Source organism: Pseudorca crassidens, chromosome 19 (assembly GCF_039906515.1).
Source record: "Pseudorca crassidens isolate mPseCra1 chromosome 19, mPseCra1.hap1, whole genome shotgun sequence".
Classification (NCBI taxonomy): domain Eukaryota; kingdom Metazoa; phylum Chordata; class Mammalia; order Artiodactyla; family Delphinidae; genus Pseudorca; species Pseudorca crassidens.
The window spans coordinates 42,847,230-42,870,373 of NC_090314.1; the positions used below are offsets into that span (position 1 = coordinate 42,847,230).

Sequence of the window (23,144 nt, forward strand, 5' to 3'; positions counted from 1 at the left end):
CTTCCCCTGATCTCCACCTCCAAGTTTCCTTGGGGTTGAAGAACAGTCGCAGACGAAGACCTGGGCGGAAGGGGCTGGCGAATCGGAGACCCGGAGCCGAGACCGAAGGGCAAGCAGATGGAGGGCTCAGGAGCGCCAACCGAGAGCCATAGAAAGAAAAAGGAAGAGGGAGAATGAGCGCGGAGCGAGCGAGAGAAAAGCTCCCTACCAAGCCAGGCTTTGTTCCCTGAACCTAAGACTTTACCCGGCGGCGGGCGGCGGGCGGGCCGGGAGCGAGCGAGCGGAGGCGCGCGGCCATGGCTGCCGCGGCCGGGCAGGGGGGCCGGGGAGGCGGCGCGTGAGCGGGCGGCGCGGGGCGGGCGGGCGCCCGCGATGTGCCACTCGGCACCTCCCCCGCCGGGCCCGGGCTGCGCGGCGGCCGGGCGGCCCTGGTAGCTGGGCGTGCGGCGCGGAGGGGGCGAGCCCGGCGCGCGGGTCTCATTGTTGGGGGGGGGCCCGTCGGGGCATGAGGGCGAGAGCACGGCGGGGGGGGCGGCCAGACAGAGCGAGCGAGGAGGAGGAGGAGGAGGACGCCGAGGAGGAGGAAGGAGGAGGCAAAGAAAAGAAGCGGCGGCGGCGGAGGAGGAGGAGGAGGGAGCGAGGAGGCGCGCGGCCCCCCGCTCCCTCCCTCCCCCCCTGACCCCCGACCCCCGCCGGCCGGCCCCCCGCCCCAGCCCCGGAGGGAGCTCATGGGAGTATGAAGGAGATGGTAGGAGGCTGCTGCGTATGTTCGGACGAGAGGGGCTGGGCCGAGAATCCGCTGGTCTACTGTGATGGGCACGCGTGCAGCGTGGCTGTCCACCAAGGTATGGGGGTGGCCCGCGGGGGGGGCGGAGGGACCCAGGGGGCGGCGTGGGCAGGGAGCCCCCGGCCGCGCCCTCTGGAGACCTCCCGGGGCTCGGGCGCCCCTCCCCCACCCCACCTGAAGAGAAGGGAGGAGTCGGGGGGCTGCCCCCGCCCGGTCCTGGAGGACCGGGTCAGGCATTGTTTTCTTGCCTATTGTTCCAGTCCCGCGCCCCCCACCCCAAGTTGAGGGAGTTTGGGGACAGTCTAGGGGCCAATGAGTGCACTCAACGCGCCCCACACCGTCAGCGTCGGGGCTGCTTGGAGAATGTTTACCTGCGAGGTGTACCCTCCCGCCCGGTTATTTTGGTCCCGGCTCTCGGAGGGAGAGGTCAAGGGGGGGGGGGTCATCCTCCCCTCCAGCTTCCGGATACTGGGAGGAGCGGAATTGGGAAGGGAGGAGAAGGGTCCCAGGGGAGAGGGGACTCCTAAAATCCTCCGGGAAAGAGTTGCGGATAGGAGAGAGGTTGCGCAGGGGGCCGGGAATAGAGAAGAGGGAGGTTTGGAGTTTCCCCCAGCAGCACATGGTTCGGGAGTTAACTCCTTGAGGAATCTTACCGAGGGCGCAGACTGGCATCTCCCGCCTGTCTGGCACAGCCAGCTGCCCCCCCCCCCTTCCTGGGACAGCCCTTAATCCTGTCGCTGTCGGGTCTTCCCGCCACTCTCCTATTGGTTACCTGCACTGCACCTGCTCTCGGCCTTGACTTTTGAGCTGTACCTATTATAGTTAGTGGCAGAAGATGAGCTCCCTAGACCCCCGACTTCCCCGCCTCTAACATTACTGGCCCTTTAAGAAATGCCCCCCCCCAATAACAACAAAACGCGTTTGTCTATCGTAAATGTTGTTCCGCTGATTTTCTCTTCCTGATGATGAGGACTGGTCCTGGCAGGAGCTGGGAAACAGAAAGCTGGGTACAGAAAGGGCATGAGGGGAGGATCTTCTAGAAGTTTAAGGTCAAGGACTCAGACTTCCCACCTCTGCTTGGAGGACTTGGTTGTGTGGTTGAAAGCTGGCTGCGTGCTGTTGGGCATTCCTTGTGGTCCTGCTGTCTAGTGAGTGCCCCCCAGGCTGGGAACAGCCCCCTGGCCTAGTTCCTTAGAGTCACCCCCTTCCCCCAGTTATTCTGGGAACAACCCCTGGTGACAGATTTGTTTGGTGATTCTCCTCCCTCATCCCCAGCTTGCTATGGCATCGTCCAGGTGCCAACAGGACCCTGGTTCTGCAGGAAATGTGAATCTCAGGAGCGAGCAGCCAGGGTGGTGAGTTTGAGACTCCTCTCTCCCCTCTGTACACCTGAGCATCCCCCCCCACTCCCCACCGAGCTAGGGGACTCTGAGGCTGAGGCTGGGGTGGGACTGTCACACAGGATTTCCTGTTTCCTGCACACCTATCACCAACCCCATCTGTCCCTCAGCTTATCCCTCACTCTGCGTCACCTCAGGCACCGGGCCTTTTATTTTTGTTTGCTTGTTTGTTTGAGCTTTTTATTATGGGAAGTTTCCAACCTGTACAAAAGTAGAGGGAATGCTCTAATGAACCTCACGTTGATGTGGATCACCCGTCTTCAACAATGATCACTCGTGGTCAATCCTGTTTTCTCTGTACCCCCACCAGTTCCTCCTTAGACATCTTATCATTGCATCCTGGGGCCCTCTGAATGTGTTCAGGGAGGGCCCAGCTCAGCAGATCCCCCACCCGCTTTGGGAAAGCCCACCTCCCAAACCCCTGTGCCCCCTTTTATTGGCAGAGGTGTGAGCTGTGCCCACACAAAGATGGGGCATTGAAGAGGACTGACAATGGAGGTGAGGGGGGTGCTGAGCCCCAGGGCTCATTTACTGAGGTCAGCAAGGCCCCTTGAGCAGGGTCTGGGAAGGCAGGAGTGGTCTGTGGGTGGGGGTGGAATGCAGAGGCTGGTTTCCTTTCCCTTCCCTGGCTGGCAGTGGAGTCTGATGGGAAGGCCATGGAGGAGGGGACCATCTGCAGTATGGGGTTGTGAGAGGTGGGGGTCTTGGGCTCGCCATCGCAGCTGAGGCCAGCCCCACACTGCCCCAGGCTGGGCCCACGTGGTGTGTGCCCTCTACATCCCTGAGGTGCAGTTTGCCAACGTGCTCACCATGGAGCCCATCGTGCTGCAGTACGTGCCTCATGATCGCTTCAACAAGGTCAGCGGCCCCTACCGTGCCCCATACCAGTCCCTTCCCTAGCCAACCATTCTTGGGTCCCTCCAGCCCTTCCTTCATCCAGTGTAATTTGATTCTGTCCAACCTACACTTTCGGGGAACTCAGGAGGAGGGTAGGCACCTTCCACTGATAGATTCACGCTCATGCTCTGGAACTCAAGTGAAATAGTAGGCTCCCTTGCAGAAGTACTGCCTGAAGGTAGACCTTAGCGAGCAGTTCACTTATTCATTCACTGAGCACATTTTACTGAGTGCCTACTATGTGCCAAAACTGGGGCAAGATGCTAGACACACAGTGTTTAGATTGATCAAGACAGGTGTGCTCCCTGCCCCACGGAACTCACACTTCTGGGTGGGAAGACTATAGATATCAATAAACAGGCAAATAAAGTAAATGCAACTTGTGTTAAGTGCTGTAAAGAAAACAAAGAAGGTACTGAAATAAAGGATACCTTGCGGGGGGGCGGGGGGGGCTTACTTTAGATAAAGTAGTCAAGGAAAGAGACATTTTGGTTGAGACCTGGGGGATGAGAAGGAGCCATCCTTGATGAGGGGGGAGAGTTCCAGGTACCGGGCAGAAGGAATAGCATGTGCAAAGGCCCAGAGGTGGGGATGAGCTCACCGGTGAGGAAGGCAGACACAGTCCCTGGCCTTATCGGGCTCACCGTCCAAGGACTGCACTGTCCAGTATAGTAGCCACTGGCCACATGTGGTTATGTAAATTAATTAAAATCAAATAGAATTTAAAATTCAGGTCCTCAGTCACACTAGCCACATTTCCAGTGCTCAGTAACCTTACGTGGTCTGTGACTGCTGCATCAGACAGTGCGGTAGAGAACAGTTCCATCACCACCAACAGTGCTGTTGGATAGCCCTGACTTAGGATCACGTGGAGAGGATGGAATTGAGGGGGGAGACCAAAGGATCCCTCAGGTGGGAGGGAGGAGGGCACGATTGTACTGTATCCTGCAGACATGTTACATCTGTGAGGAGCAGGGCCGGGAAAGCAAGGCAGCCTCAGGAGCTTGCATGACCTGTAACCGCCACGGATGTCGACAAGCTTTCCATGTCACCTGGTGAGAGCCCCGCCTGCCCTGCACCCACCCTGAAGGGTCCTCTAGCCAGCTGTACCAACCCCCTCCGAGCTTTGCCATGGGGGGCTGCTAAAGAGGTTCATGCTAGCTGCTGTGTCTTTGGAGATGAGGGCAGTGCTTTCCTTGGGTGGTCTTGGCTTCACCCCCGCAGGGATCTAGGAGGGTGCAGGGGAGGTGGCCGGTCTGGTTCGTGGCCACCCTTCTCAGGCTGACCTTTCTCGGTTAGTGCCCAAATGGCAGGCCTGCTGTGTGAGGAGGAAGTGCTGGAGGTCGACAATGTCAAGTACTGTGGTTATTGCAAATACCACTTCAGCAAAATGGTGAGTTTCATCTGGGCATGAATGGGTCAGTCAGCCATGGTTTAGAGGGTATGGGCTCCAGGCCAGGCCAGTGCCTGGGGCTGGGAGGACAGACGTGGAAGGAACTATGTCCCTGCCCTTGAGGAGCTCGCCACTGGATGAGGAATAATTGAAGCACAGTTGAGGGGTGTGAATCAGAGCCGAACCAGGCTCCATCCAGAGGACGGAGCTCAGGCCCTGCCTGTCAGAGTCTGGGAGGCTTCAAGGAAGAGGCAGCATTTAAGCTGAGCCAACATTTGTGGGGCTCGCTGTGTCCCAGCCTCTGTACTAATCTCTTTATGTGTGTTTTTTTGTGTGATCGTCCCCCAAACCCTAAGAACTAGGTGTACTGCATTTCCCCGTTTCTATGGATGAGTAAGCTCAGACCCACTAAGATTCTGTTATTTATCTCCCAGCTGGTGTGTGGGATTCAGAACAGACAGTCTGAAGCTCCTCAGCAGCCTGCTAAGCAGAGACAGAGAGAAAGGAATCCCAGGCAGAGGGACTGGCGTGGGTAAAGTCCCGAGATGAGAAAGCATTCATAAGCGGCAGAACAGGGTGTGGGGGAGGGACAAGGCAGGAGATGAGGCGAAAAAGCCCAAGGAGGGCCAGAGCTGGACTTGCTTCTGCCCCAGGTTCAGGGGCCCAAGGAGAGGTGGGAGAAGGGGTGCTAACCCATGTTTGTGGAGAGACGTGCATTTCCAGAAGCTGTGGGGTGTCCTGGAGAGGTATGCCGTGGCCTGACTGGGAAGGCAGCTTGGACCTCACCCCCAGGCTACAGGCTTATAAGGCTGCTTGAAAGCAAGAGGGTAACACGATCAGATTTGTGTTTTAGGAAGATTACCTGGCAGCCACTGTGAAGCCAGATTTGAAGGGCCAGGGCGCGGCTGGGAGACAGCTGTGAGAAAGGGGGGATGGAGGGATGAAGCTGGGTTCTAGAACCATTTCTAGATAGACTTGCCTACATGTCAGGGTAGCTGAGAAGGAGGAGTTGAGGGTGGCACATAGGATTCAGGCTCTCAATGCTGGGTGGATGAGGCTTGAGCACCTGAGGGCGCTGTGAACAGGTGGTGCGGTACGCTTCTGTAGGGCTAGCATATGTCCTGGTCTGCCCCGGAGAGTCCCAGTTTGTGCCTTTTGCCCTGGTGTAATTATTAATAGCTCCCCCTTTCATTTTCAGAAGTGTCCTACTTTGGATCATAAGTCATAGGGTCATCTAGGTGCAGGGTTTGATATCAACTTAAGACAACGTAGGGAGCTCGGTTTGGTTCATAGGAGGTGCCAAGTGGGGATGTTCAGATTTGGTGGCTGTGAGGCCCCCAGGCAGGGTGGTAGTGGCAGCCCCAGGTGTATAAGGCTGGGGCTGAATCCCCGGGTGCCCATCAGGTAGGGGGCTCAAGTGTGAAGAGAACCATGAGGTGGGGAGTTCAGAGCTCAGCAGAGTAGAAGCAGTGCCCACCGCTGGGGAGGGATGGGGTCAGACGAGGCCTGAAATTAGTGCTTGCATTTGACGGTTGGGAGGTAGTGGGTGGCCTTACAGGGAACAGCTATAAGTCTAGGACAGGTGAAGCCATCAGCCCAGGCAGTGGGGAGTCCAAGGCTCTGGCCGGGGGGGAATGGCAGCACAAGTGTTGTCTGGGTTTTTCTTATGGATGTTTACTCCCCCCCCGCCCCCGCCTCCGCTTCTTAAGGGCAGCAGGTCCTTTGGGACAAAAGGAACCACTGTGTTTGGTGGAGGGCCAGGAACAAAGGAGAAGGGGTGATGGCTGGAGCAAAGTGTCTGGAGGAGAGGATGGGGTATGGAGTACAGGGGAGCAGGGGCTCCCATGAGGGCTGTCCTGTATGTCCTCCACCCCAGGGAAGGAGGTGGTAGTGGGCGGTGGCCCAGGGCCTGAGAGGGGCCGAGAGGGCACCGTGAGAAGAGGTGGGCGGAGAGTGAGAGGCTGCCTCCATCCGTGCGTTGCTGGGCCGAGACGCCCCACCTCTCTGGGCCTCAGTTGCTGCTGAACCTTGTGCACTGGACAAGCCAGCGGGGAAACCAGGATTCCAGTCTAGGGAATGCACTTCCATTGAGCAGAGTATCATTAAGGATACAGGGTCCTCTTAGTGACGGGCAGTGTGGGGGTGGGGGGTCCCTGATCTTCAGGAACCTTTTCCTAGGCTAGTGGGAGGAGGTTATGGCAGTTCCTCTCGGTTCTCTCCCCAGAAAACATCCCGGCACGCGAGCGGGGGAGGCAGCGGAGGAGGGGGAGGCACAGGGGCAGGCGGTAGCGGCTTTATCGCTGGCCGGAGGAGCAGGTCGGCCTCGCCGTCCACGCAGCAGGAGAAGCACCCTTCCCACCACGAGAGGGGCCAGAAGAAGGTAAAAGTCTTCTCCCTCCACCCCTCCTGCCCACTCACAAACACCTGTTTCTTTCAAGAAGCCACCCAGGTCTCCGGAAGGCCATAGGGCCTACCCCCTTCCTTCCTCTGAGGCCACTGAGGGCAGAGAGGGGACTGAGGAAGTGACATGTGAGGGTCACAGAGGGTGAGGTGAAGGCTTGGCTTCCCTGGGGCTCTTTGTATCTGTGTGGTTCCTCCGTGTCCTCCCCATGACATGACAGTGTCCCCAACATTTGCACACACGCCACAGTCTAGCCATGTGTCGGTCCAGTTTGTAAGTGCACACGCCTGCGTCCCCGCCACACGTCACGGTGTGCCCGGCCCCCGTCCCTCCGCACAGCTCGGTGTCCCGGGTGTGTGCTCACATGAGCGGTGCTCTGTGTCGCTGGCATGATAATGGGACGGGCTATTTTTAGCAGGCAGTGAGGAGGAGGGGGAAGGGCTGTCGGCTCTCAGAGGAACCTGCCTGGGCCACTCCTGTCCCGCCAAAGTCCCCCAGTCCCTCCATAGGGGGAGATGGTGCCCACAAAGCCTTGTCCTTGAAAGGACCCCACTCCCCACACGCATGTGCTGTGTTTATCCTGACCCAGACTGTTCCCCAACATCAGTTCCAGTCCCTTCTTCCTCCCCAGAGTCGAAAGGACAAAGAACGCCTTAAACAGAAGCACAAGAAGCGGCCTGAGTCACCCCCCAGCATCCTCACCCCACCTGTGGTCCCCACTGCTGACAAGGTACTGCTGCCTACACCCAGGAGGGATGGCCACCGCAGCGGGAGGGAGGCACGGGGCGAGGGGTCAGGGTGAGCACCCCTGGGAACCTCCTCAGCTTCATGTTAATATGCCTCTGCTCCCCACCCCGCCCCGCTCTACTCCTCTTCTAGCCCAGGAGGAGCCTCTGCTCCTCAGCCCAACCAGGAGAGGTAGGGGTGGGGTGGGGGGCACCACCCTGCCTGCTGGCTGCCAGATGTTCACATCTGCCTCTGTCCAGACAGAGGGCCTCGGCACTGGGCTCCTGTCTGCAGGTACGGTACTCACGGTGCTTCTCTGATTTTCTGGGGCCCATTTCCCCAAAGAGAGGCAGAGAGGACCCCTTCACTCTCATCCCTCCTCCGCATCAGGAGGCTGCCCAGAGCCTGTCGCCTAACCAAAAGCCCGCTCCATGCAGGCCGGAGGGACTGAAAGTGTGGCCCCTGATGGCTTGCGGGGCAGGCCTGTGGACCACACCCTGAAACCCTCACCAAGCCCACCTTCCCGGTAGGGGCATGGCATGTCAGGCCTGACTCCAGAAACTGGCAACATCTGGATAAGCAACCAGCAGGCCCTATCCGAGGCCAGGGAATGGCTAATCCAAGCCAGAGCAGCCCTCCCTGCCCCTCCTTCCAGCCCGTCCTCCCCATGGAAGGAGAACAGGGGCCTGGAGACGCTGCCTCCTCCTGTCACCATTACTGCCCCATTCACCTCCACTGGCCTCAGGAGGTTGGCAGAGCTCTGGGCATCTTAGCAGGAGGCTCAGGTATCAGGTTTCCACGGTGATGTTGCTGTGGCAACTGTCCCAGTAACCCTCTCCCCTCCCTGCTGCCCAGGGCTCACCTGGAAAAGCTTGATGTCTGCGCCCTCTGGTCTTTCCCTGGGGTTTGCAGACAGGGGGAAAGAGAGGGCCAGAGATCTAGGAGTTATCCCAGTGGCTGGGCATCCCTTTGGATGTGTTGGAGCATTCTGCTCATCCCCCTCCACCCACCCCAGCATTTCAGCCACCCCTCCCCCTGGGCCCTCTCCTCCCTTGCTCTCATAACCACATCTGGCTCCCTTCAGAACTCCAGCTGTTGAAAAGAACAAAGAAAAAGACAAGAGACCAGGGCTCCGCCCAGGAAGGGGCAGCACGGGGTGGCTCTCATTCTCCCATCCATCCTCCCTCTGGCATTTGTTCATTTACTGAATACCTGGTCTCCACCAGGAGGAAAAGCCATCCCTGGTAGTAATACAAAGCCCTAACTCACTCACCACATGCCAGGCTCCCTTCTGGAACAGGGGGATGGAGGGGATGCCTGGGGGATTTGCTCATTTAATCCTCAAAATAATCCAATGAAGTAGGTATTTTATTAACCCCATTTAATAAATGAAGAAACTGAGGCACAGAGAAGTTAAGTCATTTGCCTAAAAGCACACAGCTAGGGAGTGGTGGAGTCAAGATTTGAACCCGGGCAGTCGGGCTTGAAGGCCTGTTCTCTTAACCACCACAGGACACTGTCTCTGCAGTGTATCACTAGCAGCCATGCCATCAGAATCATCCTCATTATTGACCCCATACTATGTGTCTGGCATTGTGGTCCTCATAATTCTCCAAATAGGCATAATTAGCCCCATAAGGACACTGAAGCTCGGTGAGGTTGAGAGACCACACAACATAACACGGTGGTAACCGGCAGAACCCACCAGGCTAACAGACCCCAGAGACCCCGCTCTTCCAGCCACTGCTGCCACCCTCAGACGTGGGGGACCGTATCTTGCAGTACAGTGTGGCACCTGATGGCTGACGTGGGTGGGTACACGATACCCGGAAATAAGAGGACAGAAAGATTTGTTCCACCCCAGGTAGCTATAGGGTGACTTCACGGAAGAGGGGGCTCTCGAGCTGGATTTGGAAGGAGAAGATGTTTCCCGGGAAGAGGAAGGCTAGGCTCTCCGGGCAGAGGGCTGGGCATGGAAGCTCAGGTTGTCTAGGAAGGGCATGGAGTGGCCGGGGAGCAGGCTGTCGGCCAGGTGGCTGCTTCTGGGGGTGAGCATGGAGGGAGTGGTGGGGACTGGAGGGCCCAGGAATGAGGCCATTCTCCTTGAAGTTCCTCTTCCCTGCGTACACCAGTTCCCAACACAAGTCCAGCCCTTTAGGCCTAAGTATTTCTTTTTTTTTTTCTTTTTTTGCGGTACGCGGGCCTCTCACTGTTGTGGCCTCTCCCGTTGCGGAGCACAGGCTCCGGACGCGTAGGCTCAGCGGCCATGGCTCACGGGCCCAGCCGCTCCACGGCATGTGGGATCCTCCCGGACCGGGGCACGAACCCGTGTCCCCTGCATCGGCAGGTGGACTCTCAACCACTGCGCCACCAGGGAAGCCCCTAAGTATTTCTTAAATGAGTGACTAAGAAGATACGTGCATCAGTACAGACTCTGAGACTGTTTTCATCTCTCGCCTGCCCGAGGTGAAGGACAGACAGTTTCTTGGGTTCAGAGCTCCCAACTCTTCACACCCAGAAGTTACAGAGCTGCCCCCCATCTCCCCGGTCTAGGAGCTCCTGCCACTATCCCCTTGCCCGAAAATCCTTCCTGAAGCTAACTCTGGGCTCCCCCAGTAGAGCCCTAGGTCCTGTGTCCTGCTCCGCTCCCAAGTCAGGGTGAGCCCAGACCCTGGGGGCCGGCCTCGAGCCTTCCTCTCCTCCTTCCCTCAGGTCTCCTCCTCAGCTTCCTCCTCCTCCCACCACGAGGCCAGCACTCAGGAGACTTCTGAAAGCAGCAGGGACTCAAAGGGGAAAAAGTCTTCCAGCCATGGCCTGAGTCACAAGGGGAAGAAGCTGAGCAGTGGGAAAGGTGTGAGCAGCTTTACCTCCGCCTCCTCCTCTTCTTCCTCCTCCTCTTCCTCCTCCTCTGGGGGGCCCTTCCAGCCTGCAGGTGAGTGTGGGCGTCCCGGAGGAGGCTGGGAGCGGGACAGTCTTTGGCCCTGAGCTTTTCTACCAAGGGCCTTTTTATGTTGGTTTGCGTCTCATTTGCTTCCTAAAGTGGTTGGGGTCGGGGGGATCCCCACCAAGTGACTCCCATCCACACCCTCCCCTCAGCCCTCTCCTCTCGAGGTGGAACTCCCCTCCGGTCTCCCTCAGGGCCCACCTCTCCAACCCCCATAACCATATTCATTATCCCCTGCACTTACGCTGTCAGGTACCACGTTTAAAGCACCAACTCTAATCTCCTGTAATCTCTGTAGTCATCGAGTGAGCTCACTAGGGTGGGAGTTATTCTCCTCCTACTTTATCACAGGTGGGAAAGCTGGAGGGCGGGGACACTCGTCCCAGGACACAGACACAGTGGCCGAGCTGGGACAGGAAACTCAGCTTCCCCATCCCCTGACCAGAGTTCTCTCTGCTAGTGCACACTGAGTGGGAGGGAGGCAGGGGATCTGGGGTCCAGCTGTAATTCCGTTTCCCCCTCTGCAGTTTCGTCCCTGCAGAGCTCCCCTGACTTCTCTGCATTCCCCAAGTTGGAGCAGCCAGAGGAGGACAAGTACTCCAAGCCCGCAGCGCGCCCCCCTTCAGCTCCTCCCTCTCCCTCAGCCCCCGAGCCCCCCAAGGCTGACCTCTTTGAGCAGAAGGTGGTCTTCTCTGGCTTTGGGCCCATCATGCGCTTCTCCACCACCACCTCCAGCTCGGGCCGGGCCCGGGCCCCGTCCCCTGGGGACTATAAGTCACCCCACGTCTCGGGGTCCGGGACCTCAGCAGGCACCCACAAGCGGATGCCCACACTGAGCGCCGCCCCTGTGCCTGTTGAGGAGGCCCCTGAGACAGGCCTGAAGGAGAAGAAGCACAAAGCCAGCAAGAGGAGCCGACACGGGCCAGGCCGTCCCAAGGGCAGCCGCAACAAGGAGGGCACCGGGGGCCCGGCCCTTCCCTCCCTGCCCAGTGCCCAGCTGGCTGGCTTTACCGCCACTGCTGCCTCACCCTTCTCCGGAGGTTCCCTTGTCAGCTCTGGCCTGGGTGGTCTGGCCTCCCGTACCTTTGGGCCTTCCGGGAGCCTGCCCAGCCTGAGCCTGGAGTCCCCACTGCTGGGGGCAGGTTAGTGACCCTTGGGGATGGAGGGTATCTCAGGGCCCAGCCAGTCTAGTGAGGGGACAGAGGCACAAACATGCAGTTAGAAGGAAATGCGATAGAAACTGCTCCAGAAGACAAAGGATGCAGGTGGCAGTCACCTCTGAGACACTCCCCCATACCCATTTTCTGCATGGTTGTAGCGGGAGAGATTGCCAACAGGACTTAACCAAGTTTGGGTTGGGGGATTAGAAAAACTGGGAATTCTCCAGGTTTAGCAGGGCAGTGGAATAAGCAGGCATGGCAAGCAGATGTCACCCAAGCAAGAAGTGACATCTTTGCAGCAAGAGGGTGAGACTGGTGTGTGGCCAGATCCAGGGGAGTGTTCTCCTTGGGGAGAGGCTGCTCTAGCCACCTGACTAAGGTGGGACGTGGGGGAGGGGTGACTCTAAGCTTCCCTCTGTGTCTGTCTTGTGCCTGTAGGCATCTACACCAGTAATAAGGACCCCATCTCCCACGGTGGTGGAATGCTGCGGGCTGTCTGCAGCACCCCCCTCTCCTCCAGCCTTCTGGGGCCCCCAGGGACCTCGGCCTTGCCCCGCCTCAGCCGCTCCCCATTCACCAGCACCCTCCCTTCCTCCTCTGCTTCTATCTCCACCACTCAGGTGAGGCCTTACTCCTGGGCTCCGCCATCCCTGGGCAGGTGGGGGACAGCCTGCTGAGGACCCCAGCTTCCCATGGGAATTTGAGAGATTGGGCTTGCTCACCACCAGAACTTCTCCCTCTCTCTGGTCCTCTCTCCTCCCCAGCACGCCTGGTCCCCTCCACCCCGGTGCACACAGTTGTGCTCTAGATCCAAGAATAACCACCAGGCTGGACTCTACCTCCTTTCCCTCAGGTGTTTTCTCTGGCTGGCTCCACCTTTAGTCTCCCTTCTACCCACATCTTTGGAACCCCCATGGGTGCCGTTAACCCCCTCCTCACCCAAGCCGAGAGCAGCCACACAGGTATGTGAGTCTCTGACCCCATTCCCCTTTCTTCCCAAAGGCCTGAGGGGCCCCTGTCACCTGCTTGTCACCCCAGAAAGGATGGGAGGGCTTTCTGGCTGCCCGCACCCTCTGGCCATTGCCCACCCTGCAAAAAAACATTCCACACACGACAAACCTACACTTTCACATTAAAACCCCCGTGAGGAGGCGGGACAGGACAGGGCAGAATAAATACTGCTCCATCTCACAAAACAAAAAGGCAGAGAGATGAATGACTTGCTCAAGGCAGTTGGGGTAGGGAAAGGCAGCGCAGCAGCTGAAATTCTGGTACCCTGGCTCCAAGCCTCGTTCTCCTACCGGTGTAGCCTAGCTCCCTGCTGGCCTCTTAGTGAGTTCTTGGGATCAGAGTTTACAGAGATCCCACCAGCTGGACAGCAGCCTCTCTGGGTATTTAGGAGTTAAGGGGGCGGATCACAAGTGCCCCTCCCTCTCCCTGGAGAGTCAACCCAGCCCCAGAGAGCTGATTGGTGCAGCGGTACCACCTGGCCGGCTGGAGGGCAGGGCTTACCAGTTCAGGTAAGCCTTAAGGGGGCCAATCTGATTCCAGAATTAAGAACCCTACAGAGTAGGTGACTGTATTTTGCCAAAACGCAAAGTGGAATTCAGTGGCCCAACAGAGGGTTTTGACGTCTAATGTTTTAGTTTATTAATATAAAGGTCATATAAAACTGATTATAATAGCTACAGTAATTAAGGCCTTGCTGCATGCCAGCTAAGCCGTTCAGATTAACGCTTCACATTTACTACCTCATTTTAATCCTCGTAACAATCACTTCAGAGAGGTTAGTTTCAAGCCCACGGTCACACAGCAAGTAAGTATCATATCCAAGTTCAACTCAGGACTGTGTAGGCCCCAAGTTTCTATGACTCTGAAGTTGTAAGTTTTCCAGGAAAAAAATTAGGAGGTGGATCTGAAAGTAGCCAGGCTGCAGGAGCCTTTCTGCCTAGAGAAGGAGGAAGGGACGAGATCTCATGGCTTTGCCTCCCACGGCGCTGGGTTTCCAAGCCAGGGCTCCCAGCGCCTTAAGAACTAGAACTGGCTATCTGGGGTTGGGAGATCCTGGGGAAAGGGGTCTGCGGTACGGTCCCAGATCCCGCACCCACTTCCCAGGCGGGGACTGTGAGGCCGACGGCACCTCTTCCTCGCTGATCCCTGCCCTCCTTCTCCTTCCAAGAGCCAGACCTGGAGGACTGCAGCTTCCGATGTCGGGGGACCTCCCCCCAGGAGAGTCTGTCTTCCATGTGAGGGAGAGAGTGGCGGCTTGGGGGAGGGGCTGGGAGCGGGGTGGAGGGACTGTCAGGGAGGAGAGAGCGGAGAGGCGGGCGCGGGGAAGAGGTTGGGATCCAGAGGGGATGACTGAAACCCCTAAGGCGGGAGGAGGAGGGCAGGGAGACAGGAGTGGGGGAGTGAGGTAAGCCTGAGCTCGGTTTTCCCTTCTGACCCCAGGTCCCCAATCAGCAGTCTCCCAGCACTCTTCGACCAGACAGCACCCTGCGGGGGCGGCCAGTTGGACCCAGCGGCCCCCGGAACGACCAACATGGAGCAGCTGCTGGAGAAGCAGGGCGATGGCGAGGCCGGAGTCAACAGTGAGAAGGGGTGACGTCGGGCTGGGTGACCTGTCCTAGGACACCCCCAGACTCGGTCACCTTTCTCTCCCAAGTCCCCAAACGTCTTTACGGTTCCGCCTGCGGCCCCGCCCCTGCCTTAACTCTGGCCAACCGCTGGCCTTGCCTTTAACCCTCGCTGGGTCCTGCTCCTGGGCCCGCCCCCTCTTCGCAGGGCTTTTGGCGCTCACGACCTCCTGGCCCTTATTTTACTAAGCCCCAACTTCCGCCCGCCCCTTCCCTCCCAAGCACTTGGACTCCACCCCAAGCCTCAGGCCCCACCCGTGGTCCTCACACCTCTAGCTCCCCAGGACTCACCTGAGTCCCTCGCTAGCCGGCGCCTTCTCTGCTAGGTCTCAGTCCTATTTCCTCTGTCAGGCCCCGCCCCTCCAGGCCCCGCCCCCGGTCACCTGGCCCCGCCCCCAGCCTTTCCAGGCCCGCGGGGCTCAGGCGCTCTCGCCTTCTGTCTGCAGTCGTGGAGATGCTGAAGGCGCTGCATGCACTGCAGAAGGAAAACCAGAGGCTTCAGGAGCAGATCCTGAGCCTTACGGCTAAGAAAGAGCGACTGCAGATTCTCAACGTGCAACTCTCTGTGCCCTTCGCCGCCCTGCCTGCCGCCCTGCCTGCCACCAACGGCCCTGTCCCTGGGCCCTATGGCCTGCCTCCCCAAGGTAAGGGGAATCCCACCCAGCCCGGGGATGGGGGCTTCTGCTGTGCGGTCGGAACTGGCCCTGACTCCAGCCCCTGACCTCCTTCCGTGATCTCCCTCCCTCAGCCGGCAGCAGCGATTCCTTGAGCACCAGCAAGAGCCCTCCGGGGAAGAACAGTCTGGGCCTGGACAACTCGCTGTCCACGTCTTCCGAGGTGGGCGCCACGGGGAGGGGCACCAGGGACGGGCAGGAGTGGGGAGGTGCAAGGGCCTTCTAGTTGCATCTCTACCTTGCGGCTATTGGAGGCTGGACAATGGAGTGATTGGCTGAGTAATTGGTTGACTGACCCATTCATTCTTTCATTAAATAAGTAATCATTATGAGGTGCCTACTTAGCTCCAGGCATTGGCTAAGCAATGAGTGAGCAAATCGGACAGTCTTGCTCCTGGAGACAGGCTCAATCCAAGAAAATCAATAATTACAAATCAGGAAAATTACTAAGATGGAAATAATTTGAGGGCTATGAGAAAGAATGGAGGGTGGGGTTCTTCTCTGAATATAAGGTGGTTAGGGAAGGCCTCTTTGAGAAGTGTTTGTGAAGAGTTTATTATAGTTTGTTGTAGCTGCACACAAAATAATCCCCGTGTAATTGCTGGCGGTTGGGGGAGCCGTTGCTATTGTTATATTGTGGTTGTTTCTGGAAATCAAACAAAGTGGGTTCTTGTTCTCCCTGCTACTTTCTAAATGTGTGACTTGGGCAACAATAGTCATAATAGTAACCGACATTAATTGCATACTTGCCCTTTGTCACGTCTTGTGCTGAGACTTTTAAAGGGTGTGTGTGTTTTGTCTTCACAATAGTTTTATGGAATAGGTTCTCCTCTTACCCCCGTGTTATGAGTGAGGAAACTAAAACAGAGAAGCCACTCAAGCCATTAAATTGTGGACATGGGATTTGAGCCTGAATCTTTCACTCCAGCTGCCTGCAGAGTTGTTTAGCCTGTTTAAGAACCAGTGGTTTCACCCATAAAAAGGCAGTAACGAGTTAGTACAGGTCAGGCACTGAACCCTGGGTCTGGTTCACCAGGTGGTCACTACCATCATCACTGTTCAGTGTTAAACAAGCATCGTGAGGGATGCTGGGCCCCTAGGAAGTGACTTGTGAAGACTGTTTGGATTCTTATCCTTTATCCCGGGCCTTGCTTCTTCCTGGGTGGCTCTGCCTGGGGGAAGGGGGGGGTGGCTGTGCTCTGTGAGAATGCTGGTGGGTGCCGGGCTGGGGGGCCAGAAAGGTCATGCTGGCCCCCTGCCCCTCTGACCCCTCCCTTCCCCCTCCCTCCCCAGGACCCACACTCAGGCTGCCCAAGCCGCAGCAGCTCGTCGCTGTCCTTCCACAGCACGCCCCCACCGCTGCCCCTGCTCCAGCAGAGCCCTGCTACTCTGCCCCTGGCCCTGCCTGGGGGCCCTGCCCCGCTCCCGCCCCAGCCACAGAATGGGCTAGGCCGGGCACCCGGGGCAGCGGGGCTGGGGGCTATGCCCCTGGCTGAGGGGCTGCTGGGGGGGCTGGCGGGCAGCGGGGCCCTGCCCCTCAATGGGCTCCTGGGGGGGTTGAATGGGGCTGCCGCCCCCAACCCCGCGGGCTTGAGCCAGGCTGGCGGGGCCCCTGCGCTGCAGCTGCCAGGTTGTCTCAACAGGTGAGGGAGAGCTCAGTCTGGGGAAGGGAAGGGGGAGGCTGGCTCTGGGAGGGAATCCCCCCAAACACCCACAGTTCCTCAGAAGGAAAGCTGTCCTCTGATCTTACAGGGTCTAGAATCTAGTCACCCCAGGTTCTCCTTAGATGTTAGATGTGAGTGCCCTCCAGATGGTAGCTCTCCGTGGACAAAGTCGTCTGTTTATGCCTTGTACCCTAGCTAGCCTAGGTTTTCCTTCTGGGAAAGTTCTTCCCTCTGATGTGCCTCCCTCCCACTGTCCTCTCTGAGCTCAGTCCGTTTCGCTCTAGTCCTCTAATATCTCACATCCCTGCCTCTCCCCACCTGGGTCTGAGGGAGTCTGGGAAGTTAGGGGAGCAGGCGAGGAGGGTTCCGCTGTCCCTTCCCATGGTCTGTGATTTGTCCCCCTGCCTCAGCCTCACCGAGCAGCAGCGACACCTCCTGCAGCAGCAAGAGCAGCAGCTCCAGCAGCTCCAGCAGCTCCTGGCGTCCCCACAGCTGACCCCGGTAATGCCCCTCCCTTCCTGGGCCACCTCCCCTCCCCCAGCTCTGCTGGAAGGGCCCTCTCAGAGGGTCTGGGCCAGCCCAGGGAGGGCAGCCCCAGGCTGGGTGGAGGTTGCCCCTAAGGGTCATGTGGGGTAAGAGGGCATAAGTGTTCCTCTCGGGGGGGCCCCTGGGCACTGGGGAAGGGATGCTGTAGTGGCCCCAGATCACATCCTAGCGAGAGGTTCTGGAGGGTGGTGAGTCCTCAGTTACTGAGCATTTCCAATTCCAGCCCCAAGGCTCTTCAGTGGGGAACTTCGGGGTCTGCGTAGAGCGCTGGCCAAGCGGGTGACAGACACCGCTTCAACCAGAGCAGCCCCTTTTGGGTCTTTCTTGTGTGTTGAGTTCTGCTAAAAATTCCTTTGGAGGAAAGGAATTCTTCCTTTTAAAAAGGAGGGAGTTGAAAAAATAGAAAAATATTCATTTTCATATAAAGAAATATGAGAAAGATACATAAGAAACCAATTCAATTGGTTATCTACAGAGGCCAGATGGCAGCAGGGGTAAAAGCAAGATTTCTGAAGATAAGCCTTAATAAATCACTTTGGGTTTTGGAACACTGAAAATGCTTTGCCTATTCAAAGCAAAAATAAATGACTCTTAAGGGAAAAAACAAATGAAAAAGAGGGGAGTTGAAAACTATTGACCTCATTCAGTGTTTCTCAACTTGGGGTCATACCATCCCTGGGGACATTTGTGGTTGTCATAGCAACTGAGGAATTGATTTAGTGAGGGGGGGTGGGGCCAGGGATGTTAAACCCCCTGCACTTGGCCCCGGCTGTGCCAAGTGCTGACGGTGTGCAACCACTTTCTGGTCTGGGTGGGGAGACTGAGGCCCAGAGGAGGGAGTTAGACAGAACCTTGAGTGTCTCCCAGGTCTTTTGCCTCATGGTCCTAGTGTGATAGGATGGTGCCCAGGCCAGTGAGAGCAAGATGACCCTGGGGACCACTGGCCAGTAAGCAATCTGGGCCCCTTGCAGGAACACCAGACTGTTGTCTACCAGATGATCCAGCAGATCCAGCAGAAGCGGGAGCTGCAGCGGCTGCAGATGGCCGGGGGCTCCCAGTTGCCCATGGCCAGCCTGCTGGCCGGGAGCTCCACCCCGCTGCTGTCCGCGGGCACTCCTGGCCTGCTGCCCACAGCATCTGCCCCACCTCTGCTGCCCGCCGGAGCCCTGGTGGCTCCCTCGCTCGGCAACAACACAAGTCTCATGGCCGCAGCAGCTGCGGCCGCAGCAGTAGCAGCAGCAGGCGGACCTCCAGTCCTCACTGCCCAGACCAACCCCTTCCTCAGCCTGTCGGGGGCGGATGGCAGTGGCAGTGGCCCCAAAGGAGGGGTAAGTAAGGGGTCCGGCTTGGGGGAGGGGCCGGGAGTGGGGCAGAGGGACCGTCCTGTCTCCCTTCTGGATGGGCAGCGAGGGAGCATTAGAAGGTACATCATCAGATGCATCATCAGAAGGAGGAAGGAAGCGACCCCTAGGGCAGCAGAGTGCCCTGCTCTAGACCCCAGGGCCTCTGCCAGCACATGGGTGCCCTCCTGCAGATCTAAGAAAGATACACTTTGCACATGGGCTAATAGCGAAAGGACCAATTAGAAAACGGCGTTCCTCTGGGGAGACCCATTAGGAAAGGCTGTTTCCTCTCTGATTGGACCATTTAGAAGAAGATGATGCTCTGGGTGGGCCATTTCAAGAAAGGCCCTCCCTTCTCCTTCTGAGGGCAAAGGGCCTGAGCTGGCACGTGCCTGCTTAGCTGGGTGCCCTATGCAGGGCAACGCCCCCAAACACACACACACACAAGGTGACCCTGGTGTGCAGCCGCCAAAGCCCAGACGCTTACTGCACCCAACGTCAGCTTTCTTGACCCAGGAAGCTATTCTCAACTGGGTGTTAGGACCCAGACACCTCCCAAAGCCCCAGTCTTCCTTCCTCTTTTTCCAGACTGCTGACAAAGGAGCCTCAGCCAACCAGGAAAAAGGCTAAAGCCACCCAGGCTCCTGCTGACCCCCAAGTGGAGGGGCAGATCCTGGTCTGAGGGGTCCCAGCCTGGAGCAGGCACCTGCACCCAGACACTGGAGAGCCCCGGCCCAGAGCATGTGCTGAGGCCCGGGGAGTGTGGGGCGCTCCTGGTGCCGAGGACTGAGACCGAGAGGGGAGCCCCTTCCATCTGGCCCCCCTCCCCCTCTGCACTGGCCCCTTTGTGAGGGGCTCAGAAGGAGGACAGGCTCCAAGCCCGCCTAGGAGCCCCCACTCTCAGCGAATGTTTTGAGGTTCCCCAGAGAGCAAAGTGGGCCATGGCATAAGTGGGGGGTTGGTTGAACCCGCCACGTAAAATGGATTAGCACTTGAGTGGGATAAGTGGGGGGCTAGGCCCTGGGCCTGCCCCTGCGCAGAAGTCTTTTATGGAAGAAGGGGTGGCCCTACTTGACCTGCAGTTTCTTCCCAACTTGGGCAGATGGCAAGAGGGCTTCCTTGGACTGTTTCTCGCTGGGCCCCTTCCCCTGCCCCCGACAAGGGTCACAAGCTGAGCTTGTAAAAGCCCACAGACTGGGGGGCCGAAGAGGGGGTAGGATGGCATCAAATTTGGCCAAGCCTCCCTACCTCTGGGGGGTGGGCCCCAGTGATGGGCTGGGGGAAGGCAGGGGGTGGGTGGCCCAGCCCCCTCGATCCCCTGCCCCTTGTTTGCACTATTGGATTTAGGAGTGCCGAGGGTGGGGAGATGGAGCTGCCTGACTCAGAGAGCGTGTATGCGTGTGCGTGTGTCTGTCCGTCTGTCTGTCTGTCTGTCTACCGCTGGAGCCCGGGCAGCTGAGGGCAGGGATAGGAGCAGTGCTCTGACGAGGCCGTATCAGAGGGGCGCTCCCAGCTCTTGTTCGCACCCTCTCACCTCACCAACTTTGGTCTCTCTCTGGGGCCTGAATGGTTAACAAAAACCAGAACCGTACTCCAATACTGGAGAGTAACTGGGGGCTGGGGGCTTTGAATCAGGGTAATATCCTGCCTTTCCTCCCCCAGACTCTACATGGTCTCAGTGCCCCCTCAGCGCTCCCCTTCCCCCACTGATACTTGGTCCTGCTTCCCTGGCAAAGGGGAGCCCCAGGGATTGGGGGATGAGGCAAGGGGGGTAAAGTGCCACTTCTTTTAGTGAAACCTTCCTCCCAGGATTAGCCAGCCTGCCTTCCCGCACCCCACCCCCACCCACCAGGGGAGACTTAAGCTTATGCTGACCTACAACTGTCCCTTCACCCACCAGCTATTTCCCCAGGGTGTAGTGGGCAATTCTCACCTTAAAGAGTCCCCACCGGCCCAGAGCCTTTGGTGGCCAAGGTTGAGGGCCGGTGGGACAGCCAGGAGAGGGGCGAGGTTGAAGCCTGTGTCTGTGTCGGGTGCACTGGGGTCGGAGCCAGGAGGAGCGTGGCCAGCTTCCCTGATGACCACGTCTAGTCAGTCTCTTTGCATGTGTGGATTTGTGTGTGTGTGTGTTTCTGTTTGGGTTTTTGTTGTTGTTGGTTTTGTTTTGTTTTTTAAATAAAGAAAAGAAGATGTGTATATTTTTGGCAATGACAGAAACGTAGTGCAGATATATTTTTGCCTGTGCTGCTCAACTGGTTTTTTTCTGATACTGAAAATAATATTAATATTCCTGTTGATAAGACTTTGTAAGATGTTAGGGAGCTGATAATGGAGGGGGTGGGTGGGATCCTTCAGAGGCAATTTCTTAGGCACTTGCAAGGGCTTGGGGGGGGAGGGGGGAGGCAGTTGTGATGACCTCAGAAATACTCACTTTTTATTAACGCTAAATATCAGTTAGAAAGAAATGATAGAATTCAGCATTTTATTCATCTTCATCTATTAAGCTGTCTAACTCCCTGCCCCCAAACCACTGAAAAGAAAAATAACCTTCAGAGATTCTTAGAAGAGTTGCTCATTCACACCCACACCGTTGCCCAAGGCCGGCCCACTTACAGCCAAAGTCAGCTTCTGTTCTGGACAGTGAGGGAAGTCAATCCACCCCAAGGCCGCTGTGGCAGAGAGTGAGAGGTCCAAATGACTTAGTGCACTGGAACCAAGACCTCCCCTTCCCTCCAGCACCCGAGAGTCTGGGGTTCTCATCTCCAAGAGTCTCTGTTTTCTGACTTTCCCCAGGCTGGGGTGCAGTGGCAGGTAGGCAGGTTAGATTTGAAGAAGGGACCCAGGCTGGGTATGGATTGGTGCTGTGCCTCAATTCGGGGCAGGGGGACAGGAGAGCGGTGGTGCATTTCCTCTTTCGAGGGAGCTTTATAATAGGAAAGGTGTGGAGCGCTTCAGGACGGAGTGGGGTCCCAGTGCAAGGGGTATGGCTACCGAGACACCACCCCCCCCGCGCCCCTGCTCCCAGCCTCAGTCCGTTTTTCTAGGATGAATTTGGATGGGGAGTAGAAAGGGATGCAGATTTATATATGGCTCTGTCTAGGGGAGGGAAGGATGTGGTTTGCAGGGCGGAAGTGGAGTTTGAAAATGCAGAGTGGCGCTTAGTACCATCATCCCCCTCAGCGCAGAGGTGTGATTGCAGTATGCATGCAGAGCCGCTGTCTGGCCTTGAGGTCACAACTAGTGCACGAATGTCAGAGCTGGAAGGGACCTGTCTTTAGGTGTCTTTTGAGCCAGCTCCTTGCTTCACAGGTGATAGCTCCAAGCCTAGCGGGGCAGGGGCTCAGGGGCAGAGCCAGGACCAGCCCTCAGGACCTTGGCCTCCCGGTCCTCGGCTCTCCTGTCCCACTGCGCTGCCTCCCTGTGGCTGTCCGTCTGTCCCTGTGTGTGTGACGCGTGGTGTGAGTGCAGGGCTGTGCCGGGGTGGGGGGTATCTGTGAAGCACTGACTGTCTTAGCTCAGAGCTGATGGATCCTCTCCAGAGACAATGACACTTTAAAGGTTGCCTTTTCTTCTCTAAGTTTTTCCGATTTGTTTATGAGTTTTTCCCCTCAGACTCCTAGGTCTTTTGCTGCCTCCAGGCGCCCTTCCCTTGAGGCCGATGAGAGCACCCCTGCCCACTCCTGTCCTGACTTCTAGGGAAGTACTCCTAGGAAGGGAGCCAGAGCCTGGGAAAGAGAAAGAGCCAGCTCTGAGAAAGGGTGACCTTCTCCACACTGCCCTTTCCCAAACTGGAAATGCAGACAAGTTTTCAAAGGCACAGGCTCCCCCTGCCAGCTTCCAGCATCTTCCTTGGTATGTGGTGGGCCGGAGTTAAGGGTAGGCAGCCTGCTTCCAGTTCTCCTTTATCCCAATTTATTTCCTGGGGAGAGGTGCCTGGAGGGATTAAGGTCACTTCAGTTGGGAATTTGCAGGAAAGCGGGGCATAGTACCCTGGCTCCCTCCGGTCACATCAAACCAGATTAAAAGTGTGTCTGGCTCCCAACCACTTTGACTTGATCTACTGAAAAGTTGGGGACTGAGGGCGTGCCTTCATTGCCCTTTGGTCACGTCCTTCAGCCCAACTTGGGACTTAGGTGGTGGGACTGGAGACCCAAACCCTGGCTCCTCGCCTGTCCCCCCCTTTCCGCCCCAGCCTGTCTCAATGTAGTAGACCCTTCCTAGGGGAGCAGGGAGGGGAAGCTACAGTTTGCAAACCCAGGGGCTCCTTTTTAATTCTTTCTAAAGCCTCCTTTATATCCTCAACCCAAAAGGCAATGCCCCTACCCCGTCACCTCCAAGCCTGGAATTGTGCATAACTCGGATCTTGTATCTTTGTATAACGGATGTTATTTGTACGAAGGGCAGTTCGTAAACAGCACTTGTTCTTTTAATAAAAGAATGTTTTACAAAAAAAAAAAAAAATCCAAAGAGACCCTGCTTTGTCTGGCTTTACTGAAGGGAAAGGGAGAGGGAGTGCCATCCGTGGGAGCCTTGGGAAGGGATCGGGGGTCGGGGGATGGTCAATGAACATTTC

General features: G+C 57.4%; 1 protein-coding gene across 3 annotated transcripts; it reads left to right on the top strand.

The window, feature by feature from the left end:
- The first annotated feature begins 412 nt into the window (after positions 1 to 412).
- On the top strand, positions 413 to 23,032 carry MLLT6 (MLLT6, PHD finger containing). Of its 3 annotated transcripts, none has more exons than XM_067715264.1 (20): positions 413 to 845; positions 2,063 to 2,142; positions 2,631 to 2,685; positions 2,936 to 3,045; positions 4,036 to 4,139; positions 4,384 to 4,477; positions 6,702 to 6,857; positions 7,510 to 7,608; positions 10,317 to 10,455; positions 11,076 to 11,690; positions 12,147 to 12,328; positions 12,562 to 12,670; positions 13,888 to 13,954; positions 14,160 to 14,299; positions 14,791 to 14,988; positions 15,093 to 15,181; positions 16,312 to 16,661; positions 17,093 to 17,183; positions 18,200 to 18,556; positions 19,160 to 23,032. In XM_067715264.1, exons 1-20 carry the CDS (start codon positions 737 to 739, stop codon positions 19,199 to 19,201), a joined length of 3,186 nt encoding a protein of 1,061 aa, XP_067571365.1. In that variant the 5' UTR covers positions 413 to 736; the 3' UTR covers positions 19,202 to 23,032. The 3 variants fall into 3 exon arrangements, with proteins under 3 accessions (XP_067571365.1, XP_067571363.1, XP_067571366.1); XM_067715262.1 differs by having other exon boundaries at positions 414 to 845; positions 10,317 to 10,536; XM_067715265.1 differs by lacking the exon at positions 16,312 to 16,661 and having other exon boundaries at positions 416 to 845; positions 10,317 to 10,536.
- The last annotated feature ends 112 nt before the right edge of the window (positions 23,033 to 23,144 follow it).